Source organism: Cibotium barometz, chromosome 9, assembly GCF_041138505.1.
Source record: "Cibotium barometz isolate CiBa-2024 chromosome 9, ASM4113850v1, whole genome shotgun sequence".
NCBI lineage: Eukaryota > Viridiplantae > Streptophyta > Polypodiopsida > Cyatheales > Cibotiaceae > Cibotium > Cibotium barometz.
Genome location: NC_141054.1, coordinates 48,375,019 through 48,401,549, shown reverse-complemented (window position 1 = coordinate 48,401,549; position 26,531 = coordinate 48,375,019). Strand labels below are relative to the sequence as shown.

General features: G+C 48.6%; 1 protein-coding gene across 6 annotated transcripts in view; it reads left to right on the top strand.

Moving 5' to 3' along the window:
• The first annotated feature begins 567 nt into the window (after positions 1-567).
• Positions 568-26,531, top strand: part of LOC147635649 (WD repeat-containing protein DWA2-like) — a 122,155-nt gene continuing 96,191 nt past the window's right edge. For all 6 annotated transcript variants that reach the window (XR_015266691.1, XR_015266690.1, XR_015266689.1 and 3 more), the window contains exon 1: positions 568-769. Coding sequence is in view for 2 of the 6 variants with exons in the window: in XM_086803029.1 (XP_086659155.1) it covers positions 719-769 (51 nt within the window). In the remaining 4 variants the exon portion in view is untranslated. The remainder of the gene's footprint in view (positions 770-26,531) is intronic.

Below are 26,531 nucleotides of genomic sequence, written 5' to 3'. Positions count from 1 at the left end.
TCTCAGCCTTTGCCTCATAAAAATAAATCGTTTGCATCATTTCTCTATCGTGCGCATGAAAAAAAAAAATCCCTGGCATCATATTCATAGCCATATGACTCTTTGAGAGATTGCATTACCCATATTGTTTCTCTCTCATCGATTAGAGAAAAAAACAAATCAATATTTTTTTAAAACATGCATCTCTCTCTCAGACCATCAATGCAGCTTTGAGACTCTCTCTCTCTCTCTCTCTCTCTGTGGGCAATCCCCCGAGTGTTATGTCATTTATAAGCTGCCCTTGAACTATCTAGAAGGCTCATGTATTCCAAGGAAAGGTGGAGATGTCTCCACTTTGCCACGCTATTCGTGTGCAGTTTATAAAAAACTAATACTCAACCCGCCCGTTGTTGTAGTATGTAAAAGACATTAAGAAGCGAAACGCAAGAATGGAAATAGAAATAAAAAGGTCAATTGAAAGGATTTTTTCCTCTTATTTTTAAAAAATCAAGAATTTCTCTTTTCTCTCCTCTCTTTGTGCCTTGGTTGTCTCTAATAAAACCTCGCCCACGGTAATTAATTAATTAATGTAATAAAACCAACATATATATTTGAACTCGCAGGAACTCGATGCCGGGTTGCTTAAAAAGGCGACCGCATTAGTAACTAATCACAAAAACAAAGCAAAATGAGCAACTAGATCGGGATCGAGAGCTGATTGGCTTATCACAAGGTGAAGATGATTCAGGGCGGTGCGCATGGTGGCAGTGCTTACGGTGTCAAGTACCAGGTAGACACGCAAAATTAAATAGGTATTAAAGCTTTTCGACCTGCACATGCTTTGGCTACACCTGTGCTTTATTGCAGCTAGTGTTCCTAGGAACACACCTTTAACTCCTCAGATCTGAAGTTAATCCAATATCATTCATCTGATTTATTTCCAAGCCAACTCTTCCAGAGATTGCAGGCTTTGTTACTCCCATGCAAGTATATATTGTGCACACATATATATGTACGTGTGTGTGATTTATATAAATACGTATGTAGGTACGTTCATACATACATATCTTCATGCATGCATCCATGCATACATGCCTCAAGGTTCTATTACATCCAAGACTTGCATTTGCTCCACTCCATATAGTTTGGTTTTTGCCATGAGAAGTTCACATCAATGTTTCCTGCAAGTAAGAACTCTCTCCTTCCTCACTTGGTCCAGGGTGTGATTGTGGCTACACACACCGATGGTCGAGCACAACCAAAACTCAGTACTATGCCATAGCAGCACTAGTACATGGGAGCACAATCAGGTCATCACTTTTTTCATGAAGTGATGCATTTTGTATAGACAATTCATTCCATGAAGTACAAAAAGCTGTCAAGGAAATTGAGGAAACCGTTACCATATATGCTGGAGTCATTTATATTCGTCAAGTTCTGTGAGGTAGCACGTGATTCTTATTACCTCATTACAGCTTGAGTCGAGATAAAGCTCACTGAACATTCCTTTGTACTTGATCTTCTAATTAAAGATTTCATGTACACTGGAGATATCTAAGCCTGCTTTTGCTTAATGGGTTGGCCAACATGGTTGATCATTGAATACACTTAGCTTGTTTATCATAGTAATTACTAATGATGTCAAGTCATTTTTAGACCTTCACATATATCTCTGGAGAAAAGCTGGAAAGCAGTTGTTGGAGACCATTCTGCAGGGCAGTGGTATCTAGAGAGAGTACTTGTGCAGGGCATGTGATCTATTGAGAACTTCTGCAGGGCAAGAATATTTGTGAAGCAACACGTCCAGGGCACACAGCACGGAGTGGAAGCACTTGTTTCGAATCTTTGTTTGTTTTGTTTTCATTTGGTTGTACTTGGAGCAATCAGGTGCAGATGGGTGGTGAATCCCTAGGCACACAACTTGGAGGGAGGGGAATGTGAAATTGTCCTTTCGATGTCAGAATGCACAACGGAAAAATAAGACAAGTACTGTAGAGAACAAAATGCAGAAGTGTAGAGAGAGGCAGGTTGTATAAACTCTGCTATATACACAAGATCCGGTGCAACATGGAGTGGGGGACCAAGGGTGGTATTTACACCACCCTCTAGTGCTGGTCGGACAGCCTAAAAGCAGCCGACAACCTACATATCATGTCCCACGAGTGAAGAAAGCCAGTCGGCCAGCACATAAACAGTCGGCCAGCAAAAGACATGGAGTCGGCTAGATTAGGAGGAGTTGGCCAACACAGGTCAGCCCCACTACTAGAAAAAAGATAGGGAAAAGCATGGAAAAAACGAGAAAAGCTCTGGGTGGGCACACTCACAACAAAGGCCCTCACTGTACGGACAGGAGATGACTACTAACACCCCCTCTCAGCTCCTGGATGTGGAACCAACCCTAGTGAGCCGGAGTGCTATCGGAGCATAGCTTTAGAGACTTCGTGAAGAGGTCTGCCACATTGTCCTCCGTCGAACAATAAACAAGTAAGATGTCACTAGCCAAAATCTTCTCACGAATAAAGTGATATTGTATCTCTATGTGCTTGGTTCGGGCATGGAAGACCGGGTTCCGAGCAATAGCTATACATCTCTAGTTATCGCATCGGATGACTGTGGGTTCATTTTGTGGAAACCCAATCTCGCCAAGTAACCTTTGCAGCCACACAACCTCACAAGTAGCACCACAAGCAGTCCGGTACTTTGCCTCTGTAGATGACAAGGCAGTAGTTGGCTGCCTCTCGCTGCTCCATGAAATAGCTCCTGAGCCTAAATCCGTAGCCTGATGTAGATCTCCTCCCATATCTGAGTCACTCCAACCTTGGAGTCGGACTCCATCCGTCTTTCCCCTCTAGTGTCATAGAAGAGTCCAAGATCCTTCGTGCCCTGCAAATACCGCAAGATCCGCAATCCTGCCTCCCAATGAGTCTTCAAAGGTGTTTGCATGAATGAGAGCTCAACAGTCCCACGGGGAGTCCCACGGGGAAGCTCAAGCCCATACAGAGAGGCATCAACGTGCTCACAAGGATCATGTACTATAAGTTTGGTGTTCGGGTCCATCGGTGAAGTAATAGGCTTGCAGTTCTCCATCCCAAAGGTCTCTAGCAAGTCATGAACATACCGTTGCTGAGAAACAAAGAACCCCCTCTGGTTCTGTCAAATCTCCAATCCCAAGAAGAAATGGAGTAAGCCTAAGTCGGTCATCTCAAACTCCTTTGACAAGGCAACCTTTGTCACTGCTATGTGCTCCACATGACCGCTAGTGAGAATGAGATCATCCACATAAAGGATAATCAACATGACCAAACCGCGTTTTTTAAAGAGAGACAAGTTAGGATCTGCAAAGTGATCTCTGAAATCTTGTCCGTAGAAAGAAGGAATCAATCTTCTGATTCCAAGCGCTGGGAGCCTGCTTAAGACCATACAAGGCCTTCCGCAACTTGTAAACCATCCCCTTTGATCTCGGAACCTCAAAGCTTGGAGGTTACTCAACATACACCTTCTCTTGCAAGTCACCATTAAGGAACATAGATTTTACATCCATCTGATATACGGGCCACTGTTGAGAAGAGGCAAGGGCAATAATTGTCCGAATCGTGGTCATCCTCACTGTCGGTGCAAAGGTATCCTCATAGTCGATGCTAGGCCGCTAAGCATAGCCCTTAGCCACAAGTCTGGCTTTGTGCTTCTCCATCAACCCATCAGACGTATACTTGGTCTTAAAGACCCACTTGACACCAATGAATGACTGTTTTGACGGCCTCGGAATTAACTCCCAAGTTTTATTCTTCTCTATGGCATCCAGTTCCACTTGCATGGCTTTCCTCCAAGTCTCCTGAGTGAATGGGAGAGATAATTAGGGTTAGAGTTCATGTGGGAGACATACACAGAGAGACAAGGGAGAGAGAGAGAGAGAGTTGTGGGGATAAGTCAACTCATGGGAATTGAGTGTGTGACTCCCCTATCACACATGTATATTGCACTAGTACACAGTGTGCACTTAGTACATTAAAAGTACTAAGTGTACCATGTACTATAACTTATGGGCTTGCACACACTATAAGGGTGGACATAATGCCTTTACCCCAACAACCTCCCACTTAAAGGTAAAGTGCCCTTAAATGAAGGAAAAGAAAAAATCAGCATAATAATATACAAGGCCATATCAAGGCTGAAACTGGCCTCATCCAATGCCCATCAAGTGTCTGCAATGAGCAAACCGCTCCGGAGGCAAACTCTTTGTCAACAGATCAGCCGGGTTGTCATCCGTATGAATCTTAACAAGCTGAATTTGCTTGTTCTCTATCACCTCTTTGATGAAGTGATACTTCACATCCACATGCTTCGTCTTTGCATGAAAGACAGGGTTCTTTGCCAACTGGATGGCACTCTGACTGTCACAATGCAACAATGGAATATCCCCTGTATATCCCAAATCAACCACTAACCGAGATAGCCATAATGCTTCCTTGCAAGCCTCTGTGGCTGCAATATACTCGGCCTCTGTAGTAGATAAGGCAGTGCACTTCTGCATCCTGGATATCCATGACACAGCACCTCCTGTGAATGTAAACACATAACCAGTAGTAGACTTCCGGTTATCTGGATGATCGGCATAATCCGAATCGGTGTAACCATGCACTAATGCATCCTGTTTGCCAAAGCATATGCACATATCCTGTGTGCCCTTTAGGTATCTCATGACACCTTTCACTGCTTCCCAATGCTTCTTGCTAGGGTTGGCCATGTATCTAGAAACTACTCCCACTGCAAATGCAATGTCCGGCCTAGTAGCAACCATGGCATACATGAGACTGCCACAAGCTGAAGCATACGGAATCTTGGCCATATCAGCCCTGCCACTATCTGACTGTGGGCTGTCCATAGCACTGAGTTTCACATATGGAGGCAAAGGAGTACTAGTCTTCTTTCCCCCGTCCATATTGAACCTCTGCAAAACTTTGCCAATGTATTCCTTCTGAGACAAATACAACATAGCTGATTTCTGTCCCGAAGTATCCGCATACCCAAAATGTGATTTGCATCACCCAAATCCTTCATATCAAAGGTTTGATGCAGCTTCTTCTTCAAGGCATCCATCTCTTTACGAGATTTCCCGGCAATCAACATATCATCAACATACAAGATGAGTATCAATAGATTGCCATCCAAAGCTTTCTTGGTGTATAAGCAGTGATCGATGTCACTTCTCCTGAATTTCTGGGATTTCATGAATGTATCAAATTTATGATACCATTCTCTTGGTGCCTGTTTGAGCCCATAAAGACTCTTTTTCAGCTTGCATACAAGCTTCTCCTTTCCACTTACTGCATAACCCTCTGGCTGTTGCATATATATCTCCTCATGGAGATCACCGTGAAGAAAAGCAGTCTTCACATCCATCTGAATCAAGTCCAGATCATCATGAGCAACCAAAGCTAACACAGCTCTAAGTGTGGTCATTTTGACCACTGGAGAGAAGATTTCATCAAAGTCCACACCATATTCCTGCTTGAAGCCCTTAGCCACTAACTTGGCTTTGTATCTTGGCTTTGCATCAGGTGCAACTTTGAGCCTGTAAACCCATTTGCATGGCAAAACCTTCTTGCCTGCAGGCAAATGCACCAACTTCCATGTTTCATTTTTGTGCAGAGAATTCATCTCTGACTTCATGGCACGCTCCCAAAGAGCCTTGTCTGCCCTCTGTAAAGCCTCCTTGTAACATATGGGCTCCCCACAGTCAGTAAGCATCAAGTAGTCAACCCCTGGAACAAACCTGTCAGGGGCTTTGGAGGGTCTAGTGGACCTCCGTACCCAATGACCATCATTTGCAGGTTGCTGTCCAGCCTGCATATCACCTATTGGTGGCTCATGTTCCATGCCATAAGGCTGAAAATTCATGCCCGGTATCTCCTCTAACTGTGGCATATCGATAGGGATATCTTCTGCCATCTCTGGCTGTCCATTTGGACCATTTTCAGCACCATTTAAGGGCTGATTTTGCTGCTGTAATGGCTGATTTACAGCCCTTGGTTGTTGTCCATGATGTCCATCATCATCAAAGATGACTCTGCCAGGCTCCTGTTGCCTTGCAGGCTCCTTATACATGCATGTTTCATCAAAAATGACATCATTGCTGCGGATAATCTTTCTATTCACGGGATCCCAAAGTCTATACCCCATTTCACCTTCGTCACCATATCCTAGGAATATGCATTTGTGAGACTTAGGATCAAGTTTGGTGCGCATTTCCCTGCGTATGTGCACGTACGCAACGCAACCAAACACTTTCAAGTGCTTGTATGACGGAGGCTTCCCTGTCCATACTTCCTCTGGCACTTTCCCACCAAGCCTCGTGTTAGGTGACCCGTTTATAAGATGAACGGCTGTCATAACAGCTTCAGCCCAAAAACCATGAGGTAACGCAGCATGTGACAACATAGAACGGACCTTCTCCTGAATGGTCCTGTTCATCCTCTCTGCTGTCCCGTTTTGTGGAGGATCATAAGGAGTAGAGAGCTCCCTCTTGATGCCTTTAGCATCACAAAAGTCCTGAAACTGTTTGGACATATACTCTCCACCATTGTTGGAACGCAAAGCCTTCAGTGTTTTGCCGGTTTGATTCTCAACAAGAGCAACAAACTTCTGAAACACTGAGAATGTATCACTCTTCAAACGAAGAGGATAAACCCACACCTTGCGTGTGGCATCATCAATAAAAGACACAAAATATTTTGCCCCTCCCAAAGAAAGCTGAGGCATCTCACATACATCTGTATGCACAAGCTCTAACTGAGCATTTTTCTCTCCAAGAGCTTTCTTGTGGGGGCATTGGAGTTGCCTGCCATATATACAATGCTCACAAAACTGAAAACTTGAAAACTTTAGAGAAGGCAAGTAACCCAAACGAGACAATTGCTCCATTCCTTTGACACTCATGTGTCCCAACCGGCTATGCCACATAGAGATTTCCGGCAGCTCGGTTGCATTTACATTAGCATGGTGACAAACACCTGCATGCATGAAATAAAGAGTGTCCACCTTAGAGCCTCTGGCAACAACCAGTGAGCCCTTACTAATCTTCCACTTTCCACGACCAAATGTGGTAACATAATCAGCATCATCAAGCTGTCCAGTAGAAAGCAGGTTCTTCTTGATCTCAGGCACATGCCTGACATCATGGAGCATAAGCTGTGAACCATCTGAAAACACAAGCCTCACATCACCTCTGCCAAGAATCTTGCATGCATGGTTATCACCCAAATAAACTACTTCTTCATTGCTAGCAGTATACCTGACAAACAAGTCTCTGCAACCTGTGACATGAAAGGAGGCACCTGAATCAATGATCCATGAGTGCATACCATGACCATCTCCTGTAAGAAGTGAACGGGCATCAAGTGAAGACGTGAATAGGACCTCATCCTCACTGTCACCTGCATGTGACACATTGATTTCTTCAATCTTGACTCCACTTTTGCCCTTTGGCTTTACATCTTTGGCTTCATCTTTGTCTTTGCCTTTGCCTTTTCCTTTTTCCTTTTGATCATTTTTCCATTTGTAGCATTGCTTTTTAATGTGTCCCTTCTTGCCACAATAATGGCATTCCAAGTCCTTTTTGGAGCGGGACTTGCTCCTTCCCCGTTCTTGGCTTTTACCCCTTTGCTGGGATCTCCCACGTGCATTCATTGCATTTGACTTTCCAACAGAGTTGTTTTTCCTGTTCATCTCTTCTTGAAGAAGAGCACCCTCAACATCTGCAGATGACAGCATAGCATTCGAATTGCTAGTGGCTGTCCTGAATGTGTCCCAACTCTCTGGCAAAGTGCATAAGAGAAAAGTGGCTTTGAACTCATCGTCCATTGCCAACTTTTGATTAATAACTTGGCTGACAATACCATTAAACTCATTTAGATGGGCTGTCATAGACGCCCCTTCCTTCATCTGAAGACCTATGAGTTTCTTCAACCAATACACTTTGCTTGAGGCACTTTGTTGGGCATACAAGTTGTGCAATCTCTGCCACATTCCCCAAGCTGTCTTCTCTTCACGAATGCTGAAAAGTAAAGAGTCTGACACAGACAACATGATAGTAGATCTTGCCAGCTCATCCATATCTTCCCACTCTTTAGCAGTAAGAGAAGCGGGCATTACACCCCTTCCTTTGATAGGCTTGTGCTGCTTTTTCTGGAGCAACACATTATAGCACTGGGTTTGCCAAATATCATAGTTATGTGAGCCTTCAAGCTTCTTGATGTGAAGCAATGAAGAGCTCTCACCTGTGGTTGCCATAGCAATATGCAACCTGTCAATCCCTGACTCCCTGCAAAATGTGCAAACACTGCACCAAAAGCACACAGTGCTCACAGTTGTTCTCCCAAGCTTTATCTCCCACTGCGGAAGCACAAATGCAACTCTACTCCCACTGTATGTGATGAAATCACCAAAATCTGGTTGCTGCAGATTTAGGACAGCACCTTAAATGTGCTCTGTCCCCCTTCCAAAGTACTGTACAGCAGTACTAAGTGCTCACCAATGATGTACCAAACTTGTACCGGCAAGTACAACAGCTGAAATTGAGCCTTTTCCTCACTCAAATCAATGTGCAGCCATGCCAAAACTTGCACAAAGCTATGCCAAATCTGTACCAACAGGTACATCTGTACCAACAGGTACAGTAGCAATAAATGCTCTCCTGGCTGTCCAAATGAGTGAAAATCAGACTTTTACAGTCCCGAACACTGCATACAACAGTCCCGAACAGAAATTGGGCAAAAGCCCCTTGACTGCAAGCTGATTTCTGAGGATTCAAGGCATAAAAGTCTTGCTTGCTGCTTTGCCAAGCTCAACAAGCATAAAATCTTGAAAAGCCCCTTGATTTAAGATCAATTTCTGATCATACATGGTACATTAACGCACATGAAGGCATCCAGAGTCTTCGCGATGCTTCCCCCTGGCCACATATACATCCAATACATGAAAGCCCCTTGATTTACAGGCACATTGAGTGCTTGTCAGGCATCAACACATTGCCCAAAGCATCAAATACGAGTGCCTGCATGCAAATCAATCCAATCGGCACAAAAGCCCCTTGATTTGCACTGCAATTTTGCCCGAATGTGCGATTTCTCACATCATACGGCATGTATGAATGCTTAATTGCACAATTACATCAAAAGCCCCAAATTTTGACATCCAAGTTCCTGCAAATTGATCCTGATTGTGACCAATGTCACCCAATTTTGCCAATTTTGCTCAAAAATTGAGCAATTCGGCACCTGACCTGCTCAATTGATGATTGTACCTGCTCAATTGCAAATTGGACATGCAAATTCAAAAAAAAAATGAAGCAAATACCTCAGGTAATTTTTTGATTTATTCTTTTTGTTGCAGGAAAAGGGGGTGATGATGCTGCTGCTGTGCAGGTGGGCAATTGAAGGAGCTGATGCTGCTTCAGTCTGAAATATTGATTGGCCTTTGAAGGTCGCAGGAGAGGGGCACACAGTGTTGCCCAACGCTTCTTCTCAAGAATCCAAGGCTGGGAGCCTTCTACTACGTCGAGCTGGTTGCGCCGGCGTATGCGGGATGCGTTTGCGGCGGGCGCCTCCAATCTCTTGCTGGCAGGCAGCTTCTCGCTCTTTGACACGTGCTATGCGCTAGGCGGGATGCAGTCGGTGGACGTTCCCACGGTGGACACAGCGGGCACGTTCTGCCTGGGCTTCGTTGCTGGTACACGCACCACAATGCTGTTGACACTGCGGCTACTCCTCGCTCGCCTGCCTCGCATGCGCTTATCCGCCCAATGTATAGACGTGTGCTGCTCAGCGCTGACACCGACGGTTTGCTTGTAGGCGCACAGGCGACTAGAATTCGCACAAAGCAGAACCTAGGTGACTTCCTGCCTCGCTCACTGCATACGACTGGTTCAACAGCAGGGACACACAGTCACTGCACATTGCACAAACCCTAGCTGACCTTCGATGTAGAAACCCTAAAACCAGGGCTCTGATACCAGTTGAATGGGAGTGATAATTAGGGTTAGAGTTCATGTGGGAGACATACACAGAGAGACAGGGGGGGGAGAGCGAGAGAGTTGTGGGGATAAGTCAACTCATGGGAATTGAGTGTGTGACTCCCCTATCACACATGTATATTGCACTAGTACACATAGTGCACTTAGTACATTAAAAGTACTAAGTGTACTATGTACTATAACTTATGGGCTTGTACACACTATAAGGGTGGGCATAATGCCTTTACCCCAACACTGAGAAAGAGCTTCCTTCATGGAAGTGGGCTCTTTGTCCCGAATGATATGAGACATCAAAGCATAGTTCACCTGTAACAGCTCCTCGGAATGACTTTTATCACTGTTGGATTATATCATCTCCAAAGGGTCTACATCACCTTTTTTCATGCTTGTATTGGCCATTTATGAGGCCCTGCATTGGCATATCGTAGCAGAGATTATTTAGCATTTTTCTACCATTTTTTTGGTATTTTTAGGCATTTTTGTAGCATTTTATGATACTGTCTTGGTGTCGGCGTGCTACAGCTGGCCAACCAGCATCCTGGGGGAATATATAAGGGCTGACTCCCTTTCCCCCAGCACATCTCATTTTTCAGCATTCAGTTGAGGTCATTAGCAGCTGCTACTGCTTCTTACCATTGTACAGCACCTACGGGCTTCCCTCGTTCTCAATTTTCAGCAATAAACATTAGTTTCCAGCATTTACAGGTCTAGTACCTGGGCCTACATCTGTGTTTTCTATTTGCTTCACTTTCTTTCATGGTATCAGAGAAAAACGCTGACCTGTGAGGAGAAGAGAGCTGCGTTTTCTGTTTTGGAGCAGAGGCTTTGATAGTTTGCTGCGTTTTCTGCACATTTCAGCGTAGAAGGTGCTGCATTTTTTTTTGGGAGCAGAGGCTTCATTAAGAGTGCTGCGTTTTCTTCATCTGACACTTGGGACTGTTGTATTTCTGAATTTTCAGCAAAGATTGCTGATTTTTCTGGTTGCTGAAGCCGTCTTCTAGGTGCTGCACAAACATGTGCTCTCGCACTAGAGCTTGGCTCACACCCACACGGAGACCGTGGCTCAAGCCTTCGTGGTACGAGTACACAAACAGGTACCGGTACGTGGTGTCAATAGCAGGTACTCAAATAGGTACACTTGGTGCCGGTTCACAACACGTACATATGGTACTGTAGATATAGGATGATATTCAGCAGGTACTTGCTGGTACAGTAGGGTTTTCAACATGTACTTGCCGGTACAATAGGGGTTTTTAGCATGTACTTGCAAGTATGGTTAGGGTTTCAGCATGTACTTGCAGGTACAGTTAAGGTTTCAGCATGTACTTGTAGGTACAATTAGGGTTTCAGCATGTACTTGCAGGTACAGTAGTCGGGTACAACTACAACAGGAAGAGGGAAGGCCTCAACACTCTCTCCCGCGGGGTCTTAAAGACCCTTGTCGGGTGAAATCAATGGATGACATTGATCAAAATCGTGACGCCTTTTTTGGGCCATTGGATAAAGTAAACTATGCCGAGCAAACTAAAAAAAACTGGGAACATTCCATCTTAGTTTACTTTATAGTTTATTAAGCGATCATAGTAAGTAAACTCGGACAAGAAACTACATCATGGGATGAGGGTAACTTTGGGTTTGGGACTTACAAAAATTTGGAGCAAGATGTTATGTGCAAAAGAGGATTTGAACTTGAGACCTTGGGTTTCCAATGGAAACATCTTACCACTACACTATACCTTCAAGCAATGGAACCACATGGTGTCAGGCCATTATATTACTTCGTGGTGCGCTGACATAGTTTACTTGGCCGAGTTTATTGGGCTGATTTTACTTTAAAGATGGACGGTCAAGATTTGTGCACGCAATCTTCAGTGCACGGTGGCGGCGTGGGAGAGAAGGTACAATGCACGTACTAGGTCGGGTACAACAGGTAGCACTGTACGGTTACCGGTAACAGAGAGAAGCACCTAGAGCTAGTCGACTTGCAGATTGTGAGATAGGGAGAGATGCGCCAGCTGCCAAACGTGAGATAGGAGGAGAGAGAGCAATCGTGGGAGAGGTTGGTGGGTTTGAGGTGGAAGGGGTCCAACCCCTAGGTGCCAAGTGGCCCAGCCTACCTCAAACTGGGGTGGGCACCTCTTTTCATAGTTCACACATTAATGTGTGTTTATATGGCTAAGGGTGCCCACAGGTTGGGATTGCCCACACAAAGGTCTATTTGGCCTTGGGCATTGGCTAGTGCTTGGGGCCCGACTTTAATGAATGTGAACAGTAAAGGTTATAAAACCTTTACAATAAAGAATAAAGGTCTAGATTAATACTTACCATGTGTTCACGCGCCACAAACCATGCTAGAATAATACAGGACATTCGCATGGTTCACGGGAGGCATCCCATGTGCGTGAACTGGACATGTCATAGCAGGCAATCACACGAAAACAAGCCACGTGAAACAATTTCAAGCAAGTAGAGATGCGTGCATATACATTCTGCAATGGATATATCTCCCTTTCCTGGAACTTGTAAATAGCAGGTCTTCCCGAGCACGGAACTGGCTCAATGGGAAGCCTAAACTAGGATCCTTGACAATGGTTTCCACGTCTTGGCACACTGTGGGTGACATGAGGTGTGGCCCCCCTGTAGAGTGACGTGAGTCCTAGCCTCAGTATGGGTGACACGAAGCTCCCTGGCCTCTCGTACCTTGGCACAAAATAGGGGAAGACCATTTGGGCGGCCAAATGGTGACATCTACATCACTTGAGTCTTGGCTTGGCTTACACAGTTAGGCTCTCAAGTTTTTAAGGAGGGAGCAGATTAAGACAAGGCCATTTTGATCCACAGAGGAGTTCCTCAAGCTTTCACCCCAGATGCGGTACCAATATCTATACATCGATCTCATTCTCCTTTTGTAGACTTGGCTTCGGAAATCATTGACAGCCCTACTGCATGGCAGATCTAGAGATCGGGATGCATAGAGTTCCGAGATGGAACTTAGACTTTAAGCTTTTGTGTCACTCCTAGTAATTTGGCATGATATTGTTCACACCCTCATGGCTATGTGGGGAAGGATTTAGGGCTTCTCTTGGGCCACAATGGTCCGGAGAGCTTCATTCATAAGATAGTGGGACCATGGTCTTTTCTTCACGTAAACAGCCACAAAGCCTTCATGGCATTTCTACTCTCTGGTTTGGTTACGATAGGGTCACTTCTTTTTTCGCATGATTGTGTACGAGGCTTTACAAGCCTTTAATATGGATTTTTTGTTAATTTGGTCATACTTAATAGGTCATTTACTTGCCATTTTTTTTTTCTCTAACAGGGTGGTGATTATTCAATGTCACGTGCATCCCGCACTTGGATGCCACGTAGACATTTCTGTACAGAAGGTGCAGGACCTTGGATGGTGAATTGGTCCCATGTGAGCCCAGTCCGGGACAAGTCAGCCAGGGATCCATCTCAGTTGTCCAAGGTTAGGTGTGCATTGTCTTGCACAGGAGTCTAAGGTCAGGTGTGCACTGTCCTGCACATGAAACAGTGCCAGTCCGCGCTGTGAGTCTCCCTCTAGAATGATGTCAGTGAGTCTGTATCTGGTATGGTACCGGATGCTAGATCACTGAGTAGTTAGTGTTTAGGACAAGGGGCCAGCCCATAGGGCTACCCCGGATCTTAGCGCGGGCATGGGAATGGTGTGGAACCACCCCCATGGGGCTAGGAAGGCCCAGGCTGAACCCACCAGCCATGGAGGGGCTGTGGGATAGCCCTAGGGAAAGAATAAGGCAAATTCCAGGAGTTTACAGCCTTTACATGGCTTTAGGGCAGGTATGGGGCAGCCCATACAGGCTGCCCAGCCCTTGGAATGTGGGCAAAGGCTGTGCCCAGCCCTCTGGAAGCAAGCGCATGATGCCCAGTCATCTAGGGAATAATGCGCAGCATTTTAGGTGATTTTTCCAGCATTTAATGTTGTTATCTCAGTCGTGGGAGACATTTAGCCGCCTGCTTATCTACTGGCCGACTGTTGTTGGGAAGTAGTATAAATAGTGGAGGCCACAATCCCATTCAATCATCTCATTATTCACCAAGAGCTCAAGCAAATCAAGGGCTAGACAAGCCAAGGGAGTTGCTAAGCAAAGGGGTGGAGAACTGAAGGTCAAGGGCAGGGATTTCCCAGCCAAGAGAGGTCAAGAATTCTGTATTTTCTTTTCAAATTCACATCATTCTAATAAAGCAAATACACCATCCGTGGTGGGGGCCCTACAGAGGGTAATTGGGACCCAATATCATGTCCTCTCCATCTCTCCCTCTCTCTCTCTCTCTTTCTATTTTCTGCACATCTCCTTTCAGTTTGTGCGTTAATTTCCGTCGCGAAAAGAGTGCTGAATTTTGAGTATTGAAGTTACCGATTCTTCTGCGAAGCTTCCGCATGTTACAGTGGTATCAGAGCCTACTTCAAGTACAAAGATTCAGCAAAGAAACCATAAATTTTTTTCTCGCTCGTGTGGTTGGTTTTTAGACGTTGGTGGACTACCCCTTTCGGAGTGACTCCTGTCTCTCGAAGGACGGTTGGTTTTAGCCTCCGGAAGCCACCGGAAGCCTCTGGACGTCTCCCACACAGATAGTGGATGGTCAGATTGCGTTCCGGAAAGGAAGTGCATTTTCTTGCTATGGCGAGCTTCGACGACGAGAGAGACCAAGAACCATGGGACCAGAGTGCACCAGGTAGCCCAGCTAGGGCACCAGGCTTGAGTGTCACAAACATGTTCCAATAGATGATGCGAGCAATCGCAGAACAGACAGCAAGTTGGATGAGCAGAAGGCGCAGATCTTGGCTCTGGAGGAGCGTACCCCCTCTCCAGTGTCGCGTTTTCCATCTCCTCCTCCCTCTCCTTCCGTATCCCAGATACAAGATCCTCGACTCAGGAACCCTCTCATAGGGTCACAGCCGCAGCCAAGCTCTTTGCTTGAGTTGCTGATGCCTGCATTGGAGATCCAACAACGAGAAGACGAAGCCATGCGACGTGGGGAACACGAGCATTACCTCAAAGCATTGGACGCCAGATTGACACCGGCAGCGCCCTCGAATCATTTTCCCGAGAAAATGAACTTCAGTAAGTATAATGGTAAACTCGATCCCACAACTCTCTATTCATGGTTACATCAATTTGAAGCTTACTTTGCCGCAATTAGGAAAATAGATACTGACAGAGTGATCTTAGCCAGTTGGTACTTGGAAGGTGAGGCCATTCCTTGGAGGACTCAGTGGGCTCATGCCCACACCAGAGTAGGTATGGCAGCTTATGTGTGGGACGAGTTTGTCCGTGACCTTAAGCAGCGGTTTCTACCGCCCCACTACCTTGAGCGACTCGAAGACGAGTTTAGGGGAGCGCGTCAAAACGCGCAACCAGTCTTTTAGTTTGCCAATAGAATTTCGACTTTATGTTTGCAATTAGGCTTATCTGATACGGACAAGAAAGGGCAGTTTTTGTATGGCCTAGACACGCAAATGCAATGGGAGGTGTGTATGTGTAGGCCAGCCACCTTAGAGGACGCACTCTCGCTTGCGGAGAGTGCAGAAATGAAACATAATGGTGGCAAGCCCAAGACTTCCCAGCCGGCTTCTCCCAGGGCTATCGCCTTGGAGGGCAAAGGCCATAACCAGACGGGGTCTTCCCCAGGACAGAGCCCAGGAGCCTGTGGCTCCAAGAACTCGAACAATGTGTCTAAGCTTACTCTAGACCAGAAAGCGGAGGCAGGCAAGACAGGTGGCAAGTTGAGTGCTGAGGAGCTTTCTCAGTACAAGAAGGAGGGTAGATGTTTCGTTTGTCATACAAAAGGACATACTTCTTGGGATTGTCCGAAGAAGCCTCCAAAGCCCACCGCCGCCGCCTCCACAGCTTCCGTGGTGAGCTCCGCTCCCACACAGACCCCAGCGGCTACCCCTAGTTCTTCAAACCCGGTGCTTCAGTTGGAGCAATTATTAGCTGGAAGCTCGAAGATAAGCAGAAGGGCGCACATGACCACGAGTATGAGCGCAACGAATTGCTCAAGTCCTTTGGCTGCCAGAGAGTCGTTGTCTTGTTTGACAGTAGCATTAGGAGGATGTGGTTACGGAACAAGCCGCTAGGCATGCCCGTTTCGATCTGACTTCGGTGGACAAACAGGTTGAGGGTTTTAGCACAGGCATGACAACGAGCGTCAAGTATGAAGCTCTAGGTGCTAAGTTAGTGATTCAAGGCATAGAGTTTGTGCGTGACTTTATGGTTGCTCCTCTTGTCGGAGCAGACATAATTTTGGGTATTCAGTGGTTTCACAAGTTTCTTCCTAATGTCAAGTGGGATAAGCACACATTCCAGATCAATCGGAATGTATCAAATGCCCTAGTGTGACCATTAAGTGTGAGCCAGGAATTCCGAACTTTCCGCTCATAAGCCACTTACAGGCTAAGCGAGCAGTCAGGAAAGGTGCACAGTGTGCGATGATTTACATCCAGACAGCCCAGACGGTGTCCAGCGCTTCTGAGAAGTACTCGGTTCTCCATGAAAAGTTCCAAAAGGTTTTTATTCGGGACAGCCTCCCTCCCCAGCTCCCCCTGTCCAGACCGGAGGACCACAAGATTGACCTCCTCCTAGGCTTGGAACCCCCGAGCAAGTTTCCGTATCGCCTTTCCAAGGCAATGGAATCGGAGTTGGACCGCCAACTCCAAGAATTGTTGCAATCTGGCTTCATTCGCCCCAGCGTGTCGCCATTTGCAGCACCGATCTTATTTGTCAAGAAGAAAGATGGTCTCGTTTGTGTGTCAATTATCGTGCACTCAACAAGCTGACTATCAAGAGAGCAAATTCCCGATGCCTCGAATTGATTATATTCTCGAGAGGCTGAATGGAGCAAAGGTGTTCTCAAAACTGGATTTAACGAGTGGGTACCACCAGGTACGGATTGTGGAGGGGGACATCCCCAAGACAGCCTTCCGTACGGAACGGGCCCACTATGAATTTGTGGTTATGCCATTTGGCTTGATGAACGCCCCAGCTACATTTAACTGCATGATGATGCGTGTTTTCCGGGATTTGATTGAAAAGTGTGTGTTCATATTTCTGGACGACATACTCGTATTTTCAGCTACGGTTGAGCAGCATGACATTGATGTGGAGAAAGTCCTTAAGTTGCTGCAAAGCAACGAGCTCTACGTCAATGAAAAGAAGTTGAAATTTTATCTGTTCCAGGTGCATTTCTTGGGATATATAATTAGTGCTGAAAGCATTCGACTTGATCCGGCTAAAGTGGCCGAGATTGTCAACTGGGAAGTACCTCAGACAGCCTATGACATCAGATCATTTGTGGGTATATGCAAGGCATATTCCACCCACATCGACAAGTTTTCTGACCTCTCGGTAGATCTCACCGATCTGCTAAAGGGAGTGATGATTGAGTACCTTCCAGGAAAGGCCAATCCAGTGGCCGACGCTTTGAGCAGGAAGGGACAAGTGTCTACGATTCAGACCACTAGAATTGATCTTGTTGGTATAGGACTAGAGGACATGAAGCACATGTACGCGGATTTCGAGGAATTCGGTACACAGTGCGAACAGGCATTGGATGCCACAGGACCATGCCATTTTCTGATACGCGATGGTTGGCTTTTCTACAAAGGCCGACTATGTGTCATGAAGTCGTTCAGGGCAGCTCTTCTCCATGATGCCCATGACGCCATTACAGGTGGTCATAGGGGCATGAATTCGACTCTGGAGAAATTGGAATGGCAATACTACTGGCTAAAGATGAGGCGTGATGTGTTTACATATGTACAACGTTGTGACATTTGTCAAAAGGTGAAAGCTCCTCGTGAAAAGAAGATAGGGTTGTTACAGCCCTTGCCAATTCCTGAGGGTCCTTTCCAAGACATTTCGATGAACTTTGTCACAAATTTGCCTCCCAGTCCGAGTAAGTGTAATACGCAGGGCTTAACTATTGTTGATAGGTTTAGCAAATTTGTTATGCTTATTTCTTGCAGGGCCAATGTGACTGCCGAGCATGTTGCCCAGTTGTTCATTCGGCATTGGTACCCAATTGGCGGGATTCCTAGGACCATAGTGTCAGACTGAGATGCCAAGTTTACCAGTCATTTTTGGAGGGCATTGTTTGATAATTTTGGTACTAAGTTGAATTTTTCCAGTGCATTCCACCCACAGACGGAGGGCCAGACAGAGATATACAACCAGTTGGCCTTTGATGTGCTGAAGTGTTATGTCCACGATCAGCAAGGTGGGAATCGTATTTGCCTTGAGTTCAAGCTGTTTTGAATGATTCTTTTTCTTCAGCTATTGGCAGGACTCCATATGAGGCAGCGTTTGGAAGACCTTTCCAGTCGTTGACCAGGACTTCGTCTTTAGTACCGGAGGCGAACAGAGTGATGGAGTCTTACCAGGAGATTTTAGAGTCAGTAAAAGACAGATTGGCTAAAGCGCAAGAGGCCTACACTCGACAGGCCAATAAAGACCGAAGGGATATGAAGTTTTCGGAAGGGGATTGGGTTTATCTTCGGATTATGAAGCAAAGATTGAAACAGGTGGGCAAGTGATGTCCAAAGTTGTCTTTCAGGAGCTTCGGACCTTTTCCCATTAGGAAAAAGATTAATGAGGTGTCTATGCAGTTAAAGCTACCTCCGAGTTGGACTATGCACGATGTATTTCATGTCAGTTGGTTAAAGCCATATGCAGGTCCACCCCCTTCAGTCCACTACTAATTCGGATCGGATTCCTCCGACGTTAGGTCAAAGACGAAATGGAACCAGACATTGTTGATGAAGCAGAAGTTATGGTTCTAGAACAGATCCTTCTGCACCGTTTCAAGCATGGCTCAGGCCGAAGACTACGACAGTTCCTCACAAAGTTTCAGGACCGAGGAACCCATGAAGCGGTATGGCTCGACAAAGAGTTTTTCAAAGACTATCCGGCGTTATTGACGGATTATTTGGAGGCTATGCAGCTTCCATCAAGTTAAGCAGAAGGGGATGTCACGTGCATCCCGCACTTGGATGCCAGGTAGACATTTCTGTACAGAAGGTGCAGGACCTAGGATGGTGAACTGGTCCCATGTGAGCCCAGTCCGAGACGAGTCAGCCAGGGATCCATCTTAGTTGTCCGAGGTCAGGTGTGCATTGTCCTGCACAGGAGTCTAAGATCAGGTGTGCACTGTCTTGCACATGAAACTGTGCCAGTCCGCATTGTGAGTCTCCCTCTAGAATGATGTCAGTGAGTCTATGTATCGAGTCTATGTATCTGGTATGGTACCGGATGCCAGATCACTGAGTAGTTAGTGTTTAGGACAAGGGGCCAGCCCATAGGGTTACCCCGATCTTAGCGTGGGCATGGGAATGGTGTGGAACCACCCCCATGAGGGCCAGGAAGGCCCAGGCTGAACCCACCAGCCATGGAGGGGCTGTGGGATAGCCCTAGGGCAAGAATAAGGCAAATTCCAGGAGTTTACAGCCTTTACATGGCTGTAGGGCAGGTATGGGGCAGCCCATACAGGCTGCCCAGCCCTTGGAATGTGGGCAAAGGCTGTGCCCAGCCCTCTGGAAGCAAGCGCATGATGCCCAGTCATCTAGGGAATAATGCGCAGAATTTTAGGTGATTTTTCCATCATTTAATGCTGTTATCTCAGTCGTGGGAGACATTTAGAACTGGCCGCCTGTTTATCTACTGGCCGACTGTTGTTGGAAAGTAGGATAAATAGTGGAGGCCACAATCCCATTCAATCATCTCATTATTCACCAAGAGCTCAAGCAAATCAAGGGCTAGACAAGCCAAGGGAGTTGCTAAGCAAAGGGGTGGAGAACTGAAGGTCAAGGGCAGGGATTTCTCAGCCAAGAAAGGTCAAGAATTCTGTATTTTCTTTTCAGATTCACATCATTCTAATAAAGCAAATACACCATCCGTGGTGGGGGCCCTACAGAGGTTAATTGGGACCCAATATCATGTCCTCTCCATCTCTCCCTCTCTCTCTCTCTCTCTCTCTCTCTATTTTCTGCACATCTCCTTTCAGTTTGTGCGTTAATTTCCGTCGCGAAAAGAGTGCTGAATTCTGAGTATTGAAGTTACCGATTCTTCTCTGAAGCTTCCGCATGTTACATTCAATCATTTGGTGTCATTTGGTGAGGAGGAAGCCTTGCACCATGAGGGGTTTAGGGTGGTAGGGTGGTAAGAAATGCCGCGAGTGATGACGAGGTGGGTCTATGTGTTGATGCGTATGTAGGTTTTTGTAGTTTGGTGGGAAATTTTGCAACTTCTCCAATTACTCTATGGTCAGGTGGCTATCTTAACAATCTCTTCTTGTGTGCTCCATGTGTACACTGTTGGTAGAATGATGAATTCTTGTTCATTTAATTTGAGTAAGACCCCTTGATTTATTGGTGCTCATAAATATGGGTTGTCACCCAGTCTTCTTTTTTTTTTTTTTTCCGAGAAAAGATCCTTTCATTAGTTATGTAAAAAACGCCCGTAGGGCTACAAAAGAGATCTCTCCTGCTCCTAACAAAGAGAAGAGCAGTGAATACATCATGGCAGCCCGGGAGACTCTCCCTAGGTGCTGCAAAATACAAGCATCAGTCTAAAGGACTGAGCGGCTAAATCATACAATGGGGGGGGGGAAGAGCCAAACAGGTGGCCTGTAGTGCCAACGGGGGGATCCCGTGTGTAGGGTGTAGAACGGGCCGCAGCGCCAAGTGGTATGAAAGGCCTGGCACCGTAAAATCGCCTCATCCGAGTCTCCCCGGATGCGGTCGTACTGTCCTCGCAGGGTGTGGATCAACTCCTGCCAAATCCCCCGAACAGTCTCTGCTGGTGGCTCTAATCTCCCCTCAAAGGCCGTGAAGCACCGGGCCCTCCAGGTGAACCAGATGGTGAGGCTGCTGAGGAGCTCCCATCGTAAATCCCTCTCCTGTGTCCAGCTGGCGGACGAGAAATCCGGTGCCGGAACCAGGCGAGGCTGGCCCCTAATAAATCTGATGGCCTGACTGCCCTGCTCCATCTCATAGCCCATAGCAGGCCCTGACGAAGTCGACCAAGCAGCGGCACCCCACGTAAACATACCCTCTGGAGAGAGGGGGGCTAGAATACGCAGCATCCGCAGCCAAATCTGCTGTGCCTGAGGGCAGTCCCAAAGGCAATGTCTCTGTGTCTCCATAGGGTGGCCGCATCGGACGCAGGCCGCTGGAAGACCGCTATAAACAAGCCAAGTGCCAACTGCTGAGCCCCTGTGGGCGACCAGCCACTGAAAAGCCGAGATCCTGCGGGCCTGTCGACTAGCCCAGAGTCGAGCCCAGAAATCCTCCAGGAACTCCTGTGATAGTCCCTGCAATCGCCAATGCCCCGCTGCCGCTGGAGAAACCGTCCTCCTCGCCGTCAAAATATGCCGTCCCAGCCGAACCGTATACTGGAAAAATGTGATCTCTGTGGCCTCAAGGGATGCATAAGGATCATGCCACTCGTACTCTCCGGGGTCCCACTGTAGCCGGGCCAAGGGGCGCGCTGCATATGCCCATATACGCCAATCCGGGAGCACGTCAGCAGGGTCGGGGTCAATATGCCACTTCCGAGAAGCGGCAGCCACTACCCGAATCCTCTGAAAGGTGCACTCTGCAACCAAAGGCGACTCCACCTCCACTCTCTGGAGTCGGCCCTCATCCTGAATCTCATAATAGAGGCATCTGCCATCCTCAGTGCTAGCTCTGACAGCAATCAGGATCTCCAACTGTGTGAAGGCACCCATCCACCGTGGGGCCACTGGCTCGAGAGGTGTGAACCACTCCTCTGTAAGTGCCTCCTGAATATCATCCCTCATAATCAACCCCCCTCTGAAGTGGCTCAGCCTCTCCACCTGGGTCTCCTCTGGTAGACTGCAGAAAGCCTGCCAGTCTCCAAAACTACGAGCTGGGCCTGCCGCTAAAGGTCCCCAGGCTAGACGAGGCCGAGAACCCAGCATATGACCCTGCCCTGTACGAACCGCTGGGCTCCAGATGAGCGGCTGCCTGGCCCGCTCCTCAACACAAGACGGAGGCCGCTGAGAGAGCCCCGGTCTCAGCAGCTCCCAAGCTCTCAGGATACTCAAAGCAAATCTGTCCTCCCATCCTCTATTGAGGCCTGTCCTCCTCATCTCTATGAATATCCAGCGAATCTCTGGTGCCCAAGTACCCCCTGCAGGAGGCGCCCGGGCCTGCAATCGCTGCAAGAGGAGCTCTTTCCAAGGCTCAGCGCCTGGAAGCAACCCCCGAACAATAAGCTTCCCCAATAAGGCTCTACTCTGATCGACTGGATCTATAATGCCCAAACCGCCCTGAGCCAGCGGAAGTGTAATAACTGCCCATGCAACCTTTGCCCGAGCTGGCTGACCGTCCCGCCCAGACCACAAAAAGTTCCTGATCAGCCTCTGTACCTGGCTGATGCAAGAGCTCGAGAAAATCCAGCAAGACGTAATGTACCACATAGTCGCTAACAGCACCTGATTTGCCACCACCACCCTCCCAGCCAAGGATAGTCGAGCTGTACTCCAATACAATAGCTTCTTCCGAATGCTCAGAAGAAGCGGGGCAATCTGCTGCTCAGGTGACAAATCGAGGCCAATCTAGCATCCCAAATACCGCACTGCTGTGCCGGGAGGAATCCATCTAAAACCGGGGTCCGGACTCCATGCCGGAGTGGGACCACTACTGATCCAAAAGGCCACTGTCTTGCGCCAATTGATCAATGCTCCCGAAGCTGCACTAAAAACCTGGAGCGACTGCTCTGCCCGAATAAGATTGGCCTCTTGGCCATGCAAAAATAAGCCCGTGTCGTCTGCAAACTCAGCATCAAGCAAATCCTCCCCCCGGACTGGGAGCTGAAGTCCTCTCAAACCAACCTCCTCTGCCGTCAAATACATACTCATAGCCTCCGCAAAGAAGAGAAAAAGGAAAGGGGCGAGAGGACACCCCTGACGGACTGATCTGGTCAGCTCAAAACTCGGCCCCCGACCTCCTGCAATCAGCACCTGGCTGCGAGCTGTGGAATACAAAGCTGCCACCCCTCTGATCCATCCTGGCTCAAAGCCCAGGCGTAGCATAGTGCCCTCTAAGAATCCCCAATCAACTCTATCGTATGCCTTCTCAAAATCGAGAAGCATCACGACCAAGTCCTCGCCAAGAAACCTAGCTCGGGCCGTCGCCTCCCAGAAAGTAAAGATGTTGTCAAGGATACTGCGCTCCTTGACAAATCCTGTCTGAGTAGCATGAATCAACTCCCCCAGGAAGGGCTGGATCCTCAAACTCAAGGCCTTTGCCAAGACCTTGTATACAATATTGAGGATCGTAATAGGCCTCCAATGCCGAATGTCATCCGATACTCCCTCCCCCTTGGGGATAAGATAGATCAAGCCCTCTGAAAAGCTCTGCGGCATCACCCCAGTGTCCAAAACATGCTGAAAGCCCCTGCGGAGGCCTGGCCCCAAAAGGTCCCAATAACGCATAAAAAAGGCCGGCGTCAGTCCGTCCTCCCCTGGGCAACTATGTCGCGGCAGGACCCTCAAGGCCTCGGCAAGCTCAATCTCTGACAGAGGCGCACCTAGAACTGTGCGCATATGGTCTGTGACCCTCCTCTGCACATGGGCCCACACAGTCTGTCTGCATACATCTCGATCCTCAGTGGCTGGCTCCGCTGAAAGCAAGTCACGATAAAAAGCAGTGGCAATGGCTCTGATCTCCCCGAGCTCAGTAGCTATCGATCCATCCGGTCTAGCAAGCTGGCGAACCCCTGCTCGCGCATGACGGGGTCCAGTGATCTCAAAAAACTCCCCAGTCACTCTATCACCAAGCTGCGTCCACTGAGAGGCCTGACGACGATAGTAAAACTCATGTCTCTGCTCCTCTGCCTCTCTAACCTCCTGGCGTGCCTGGCTCAACTGGGACGCCACCCACTCACATGCAGGCTGCTGCTCCTGAAGGCGCTGTAGCGAAGCAAGGCTGCGTCTCAGCCGTTGCTCCCGCTCGCGAATCTCTCCCAGTCGTGTCAAAGCTGCAGCGTGTAGAAAAGAGCTAAGATCAATGAGTCCCTGGGCACACTGGCCCGCTGCATCCTGGTCAGAGCACTGACTATCATGCCAGATCCTCTCAATGTCCTCAGCGAGACTGGGGTCTGCAAGTACCCTCTCTGGGATCCTCAACTGCAAGCTGGGCTCCCGTGTCCCCTCCTCCAAAGTCAGTATAACTGGCGCATGATCTGAAAATGAGGTGCCAGCAAGAATGCCGACGGAGCCCCCTCGCTCCCCCAACCAATCGCCCACATAAAAGCGATCAATCCGAGATAGATTAGTCCCTCCCTGCCGGCGATCCGACCGAGAGAAACTAAGACTGTCCTGAGACCGGGAGAAAGCCCCATGCTGCCATGCATCAGTGATCCTCAGTGTCATACAAAACCGGTCCCAAGCTGCAAGCTCCGTGCCGTGCACTGTAACATGACTGCCTCCCACCCTATCTGCCGGGTCCTCAAGCATGTTGAAGTCTCCCCCAACACACCAATGTGCGGCCTCTGGCAATGCATCTGTAACCTGAGTCCAGAACTCTGCTCTGGCACTAGCATGATTGGGCGCATAGATGTTGAGCACACCCAATAGCTCATCATGCATCCTCAGAATGACATACTGTGCTCTACCAGGCACAATGATCCCTCGGTCCACAATGGCCTGCCGCCATGCATCTGCAATAACCATGCATACTCCTCCCTGTCCACCCAACGGACCAAACCCTGCAGACCAGAAAGTGTCCCATCTACCAGGCATCACCGAACCATATCTCCGGATCCTGCTCTCACCCAAGTGGTGCTCCTGCATCATCAGAATGTCAATGCTGCCACCAACCAGACATCTCTGTAGCTCCTGCCTCAAGCAGCCTCGATAGCGTATAAAGTGTGCTCCGCCAAGGCCCTGTACATTCCATGAGATGATCCTCATGGATGTCCTACTGAGGTGGATGCTGTCTCAGCCGTACGGCGGGCCTTCGCAAGCGGCTTGGATGGAGAGTAGTCCCCATCCGAACGGCTGCGAGTCTGCCCACCCGGTGTACTGCAAGAATCCCGGATCAGGCGCCAGTGGCTGTGACCCATGGCGACTGCCTCCTGCTCTGACATAGTAACCTCGTGAATGCTCACATATCCTGGGTCGCGCGCCAAATCTGCAACTATGCGCACGACCAAATGCCGAATCCCGGATGTATCCACACCCCCGGGATCCAAGACAAAATGAGCCAACTCCCAAAGTCGGCCTAGCACATCTGTAACCTCCAAATCGCTCATGTGATGAGAAAACTCAACTGCCTGAGTCTTCAACGTGCTGAGAGCGAGCTCTAGAGTCCACTCCCGGTCACAAGGTCCACAAAGAGGGAACGAGAAGGCCACTGCCGAGTCTAGTGCCTCCTCCCCGCGGGCCGGAGGTATCACTACATGCACTCGGATGGGTGCTGGCTCATGGGGGCCCTCTGCTCCAAAAAGCCGTGTGAAGGTATAATCAAACGCCGCCGAGCGCTGTCGAATGCCGAGGCGACTCAGCCGACTACGAATAGATGAAATCCGTGAGGCCCTAATCGGCATAGGTCTCCTCTGTGATGCTCGAGCGAGGTCAGTGCTCAGCGCCCTCCGGACTGCAGGTGAGCGCCAGGGAGCTGCCAGGACCTCCCGGGAAGGCGAGGCGGGCGGAGGGGGAGGAGGGGGAGGCGAGGGAGGAGGAGAGGGAGCCGCTGCCGAGACCGGAGCGGGGGCGGGAGGAGGCGATGGTGGAAGCGAGGCGGTGGGAGGGGATGGGTGTGGGGGAGGTGAAGGAGGGGGAGCTGGCATCTCCTGGTCCTCGGTCGCTGCAGGGGTCTCCTCCTGAAGGGGAGCAAATCTGTTCCTCACGGGAACCCAGTGAGGCTGAGACTGTGGCTGCTGCTGCAGCGGTACCTGGGCGTGCTGCTGTGGCTGTCTCCCTCGACGGCGCCCCTGTCCAGGCTGCCACTCCGAGGTCTCTGTGGCCTGAGCAGGTGTCCCTGAGGCAGCCTGCCGAGCCGAATCTGTGGGCGGGCCATCCGTGGCCTGCTGCTGTGGTGAGGGCCGAGGTCTCCTGCGAGGGCAGGCCTTGGCCAAATGACCGACCTGCCTGCAAATGAAGCACTGGTTCGGGAGCCCCGAGAACTCCACTCTCTGATCTATCCACCCCCCCCCTATCCTAGGTAGCTGAATGACCTTAGGAAGGGAGGAGATGTCAGATACCAACACTCTGACCGAAGGTAGCCCAGCTGCTCTGGCCACCACTGAAGCTGCTGAGGGGCCCGTCTCAAGAACCGAGCCCACCAGTGCTCCGAGCCTGAAGAGGAGCGGAAGATACTCCCGGCGGAGACCAGGGAAACAAACTGTAATATGGAAGAGGCGCTCTCCCTGCTCCGCCGCCGCTGGGTCAAATCCATGCTGCCAAGGTCTGAAGAAAGCCCGAGCACCCCTGATATCCAGAGGACTCATGGCAAGGA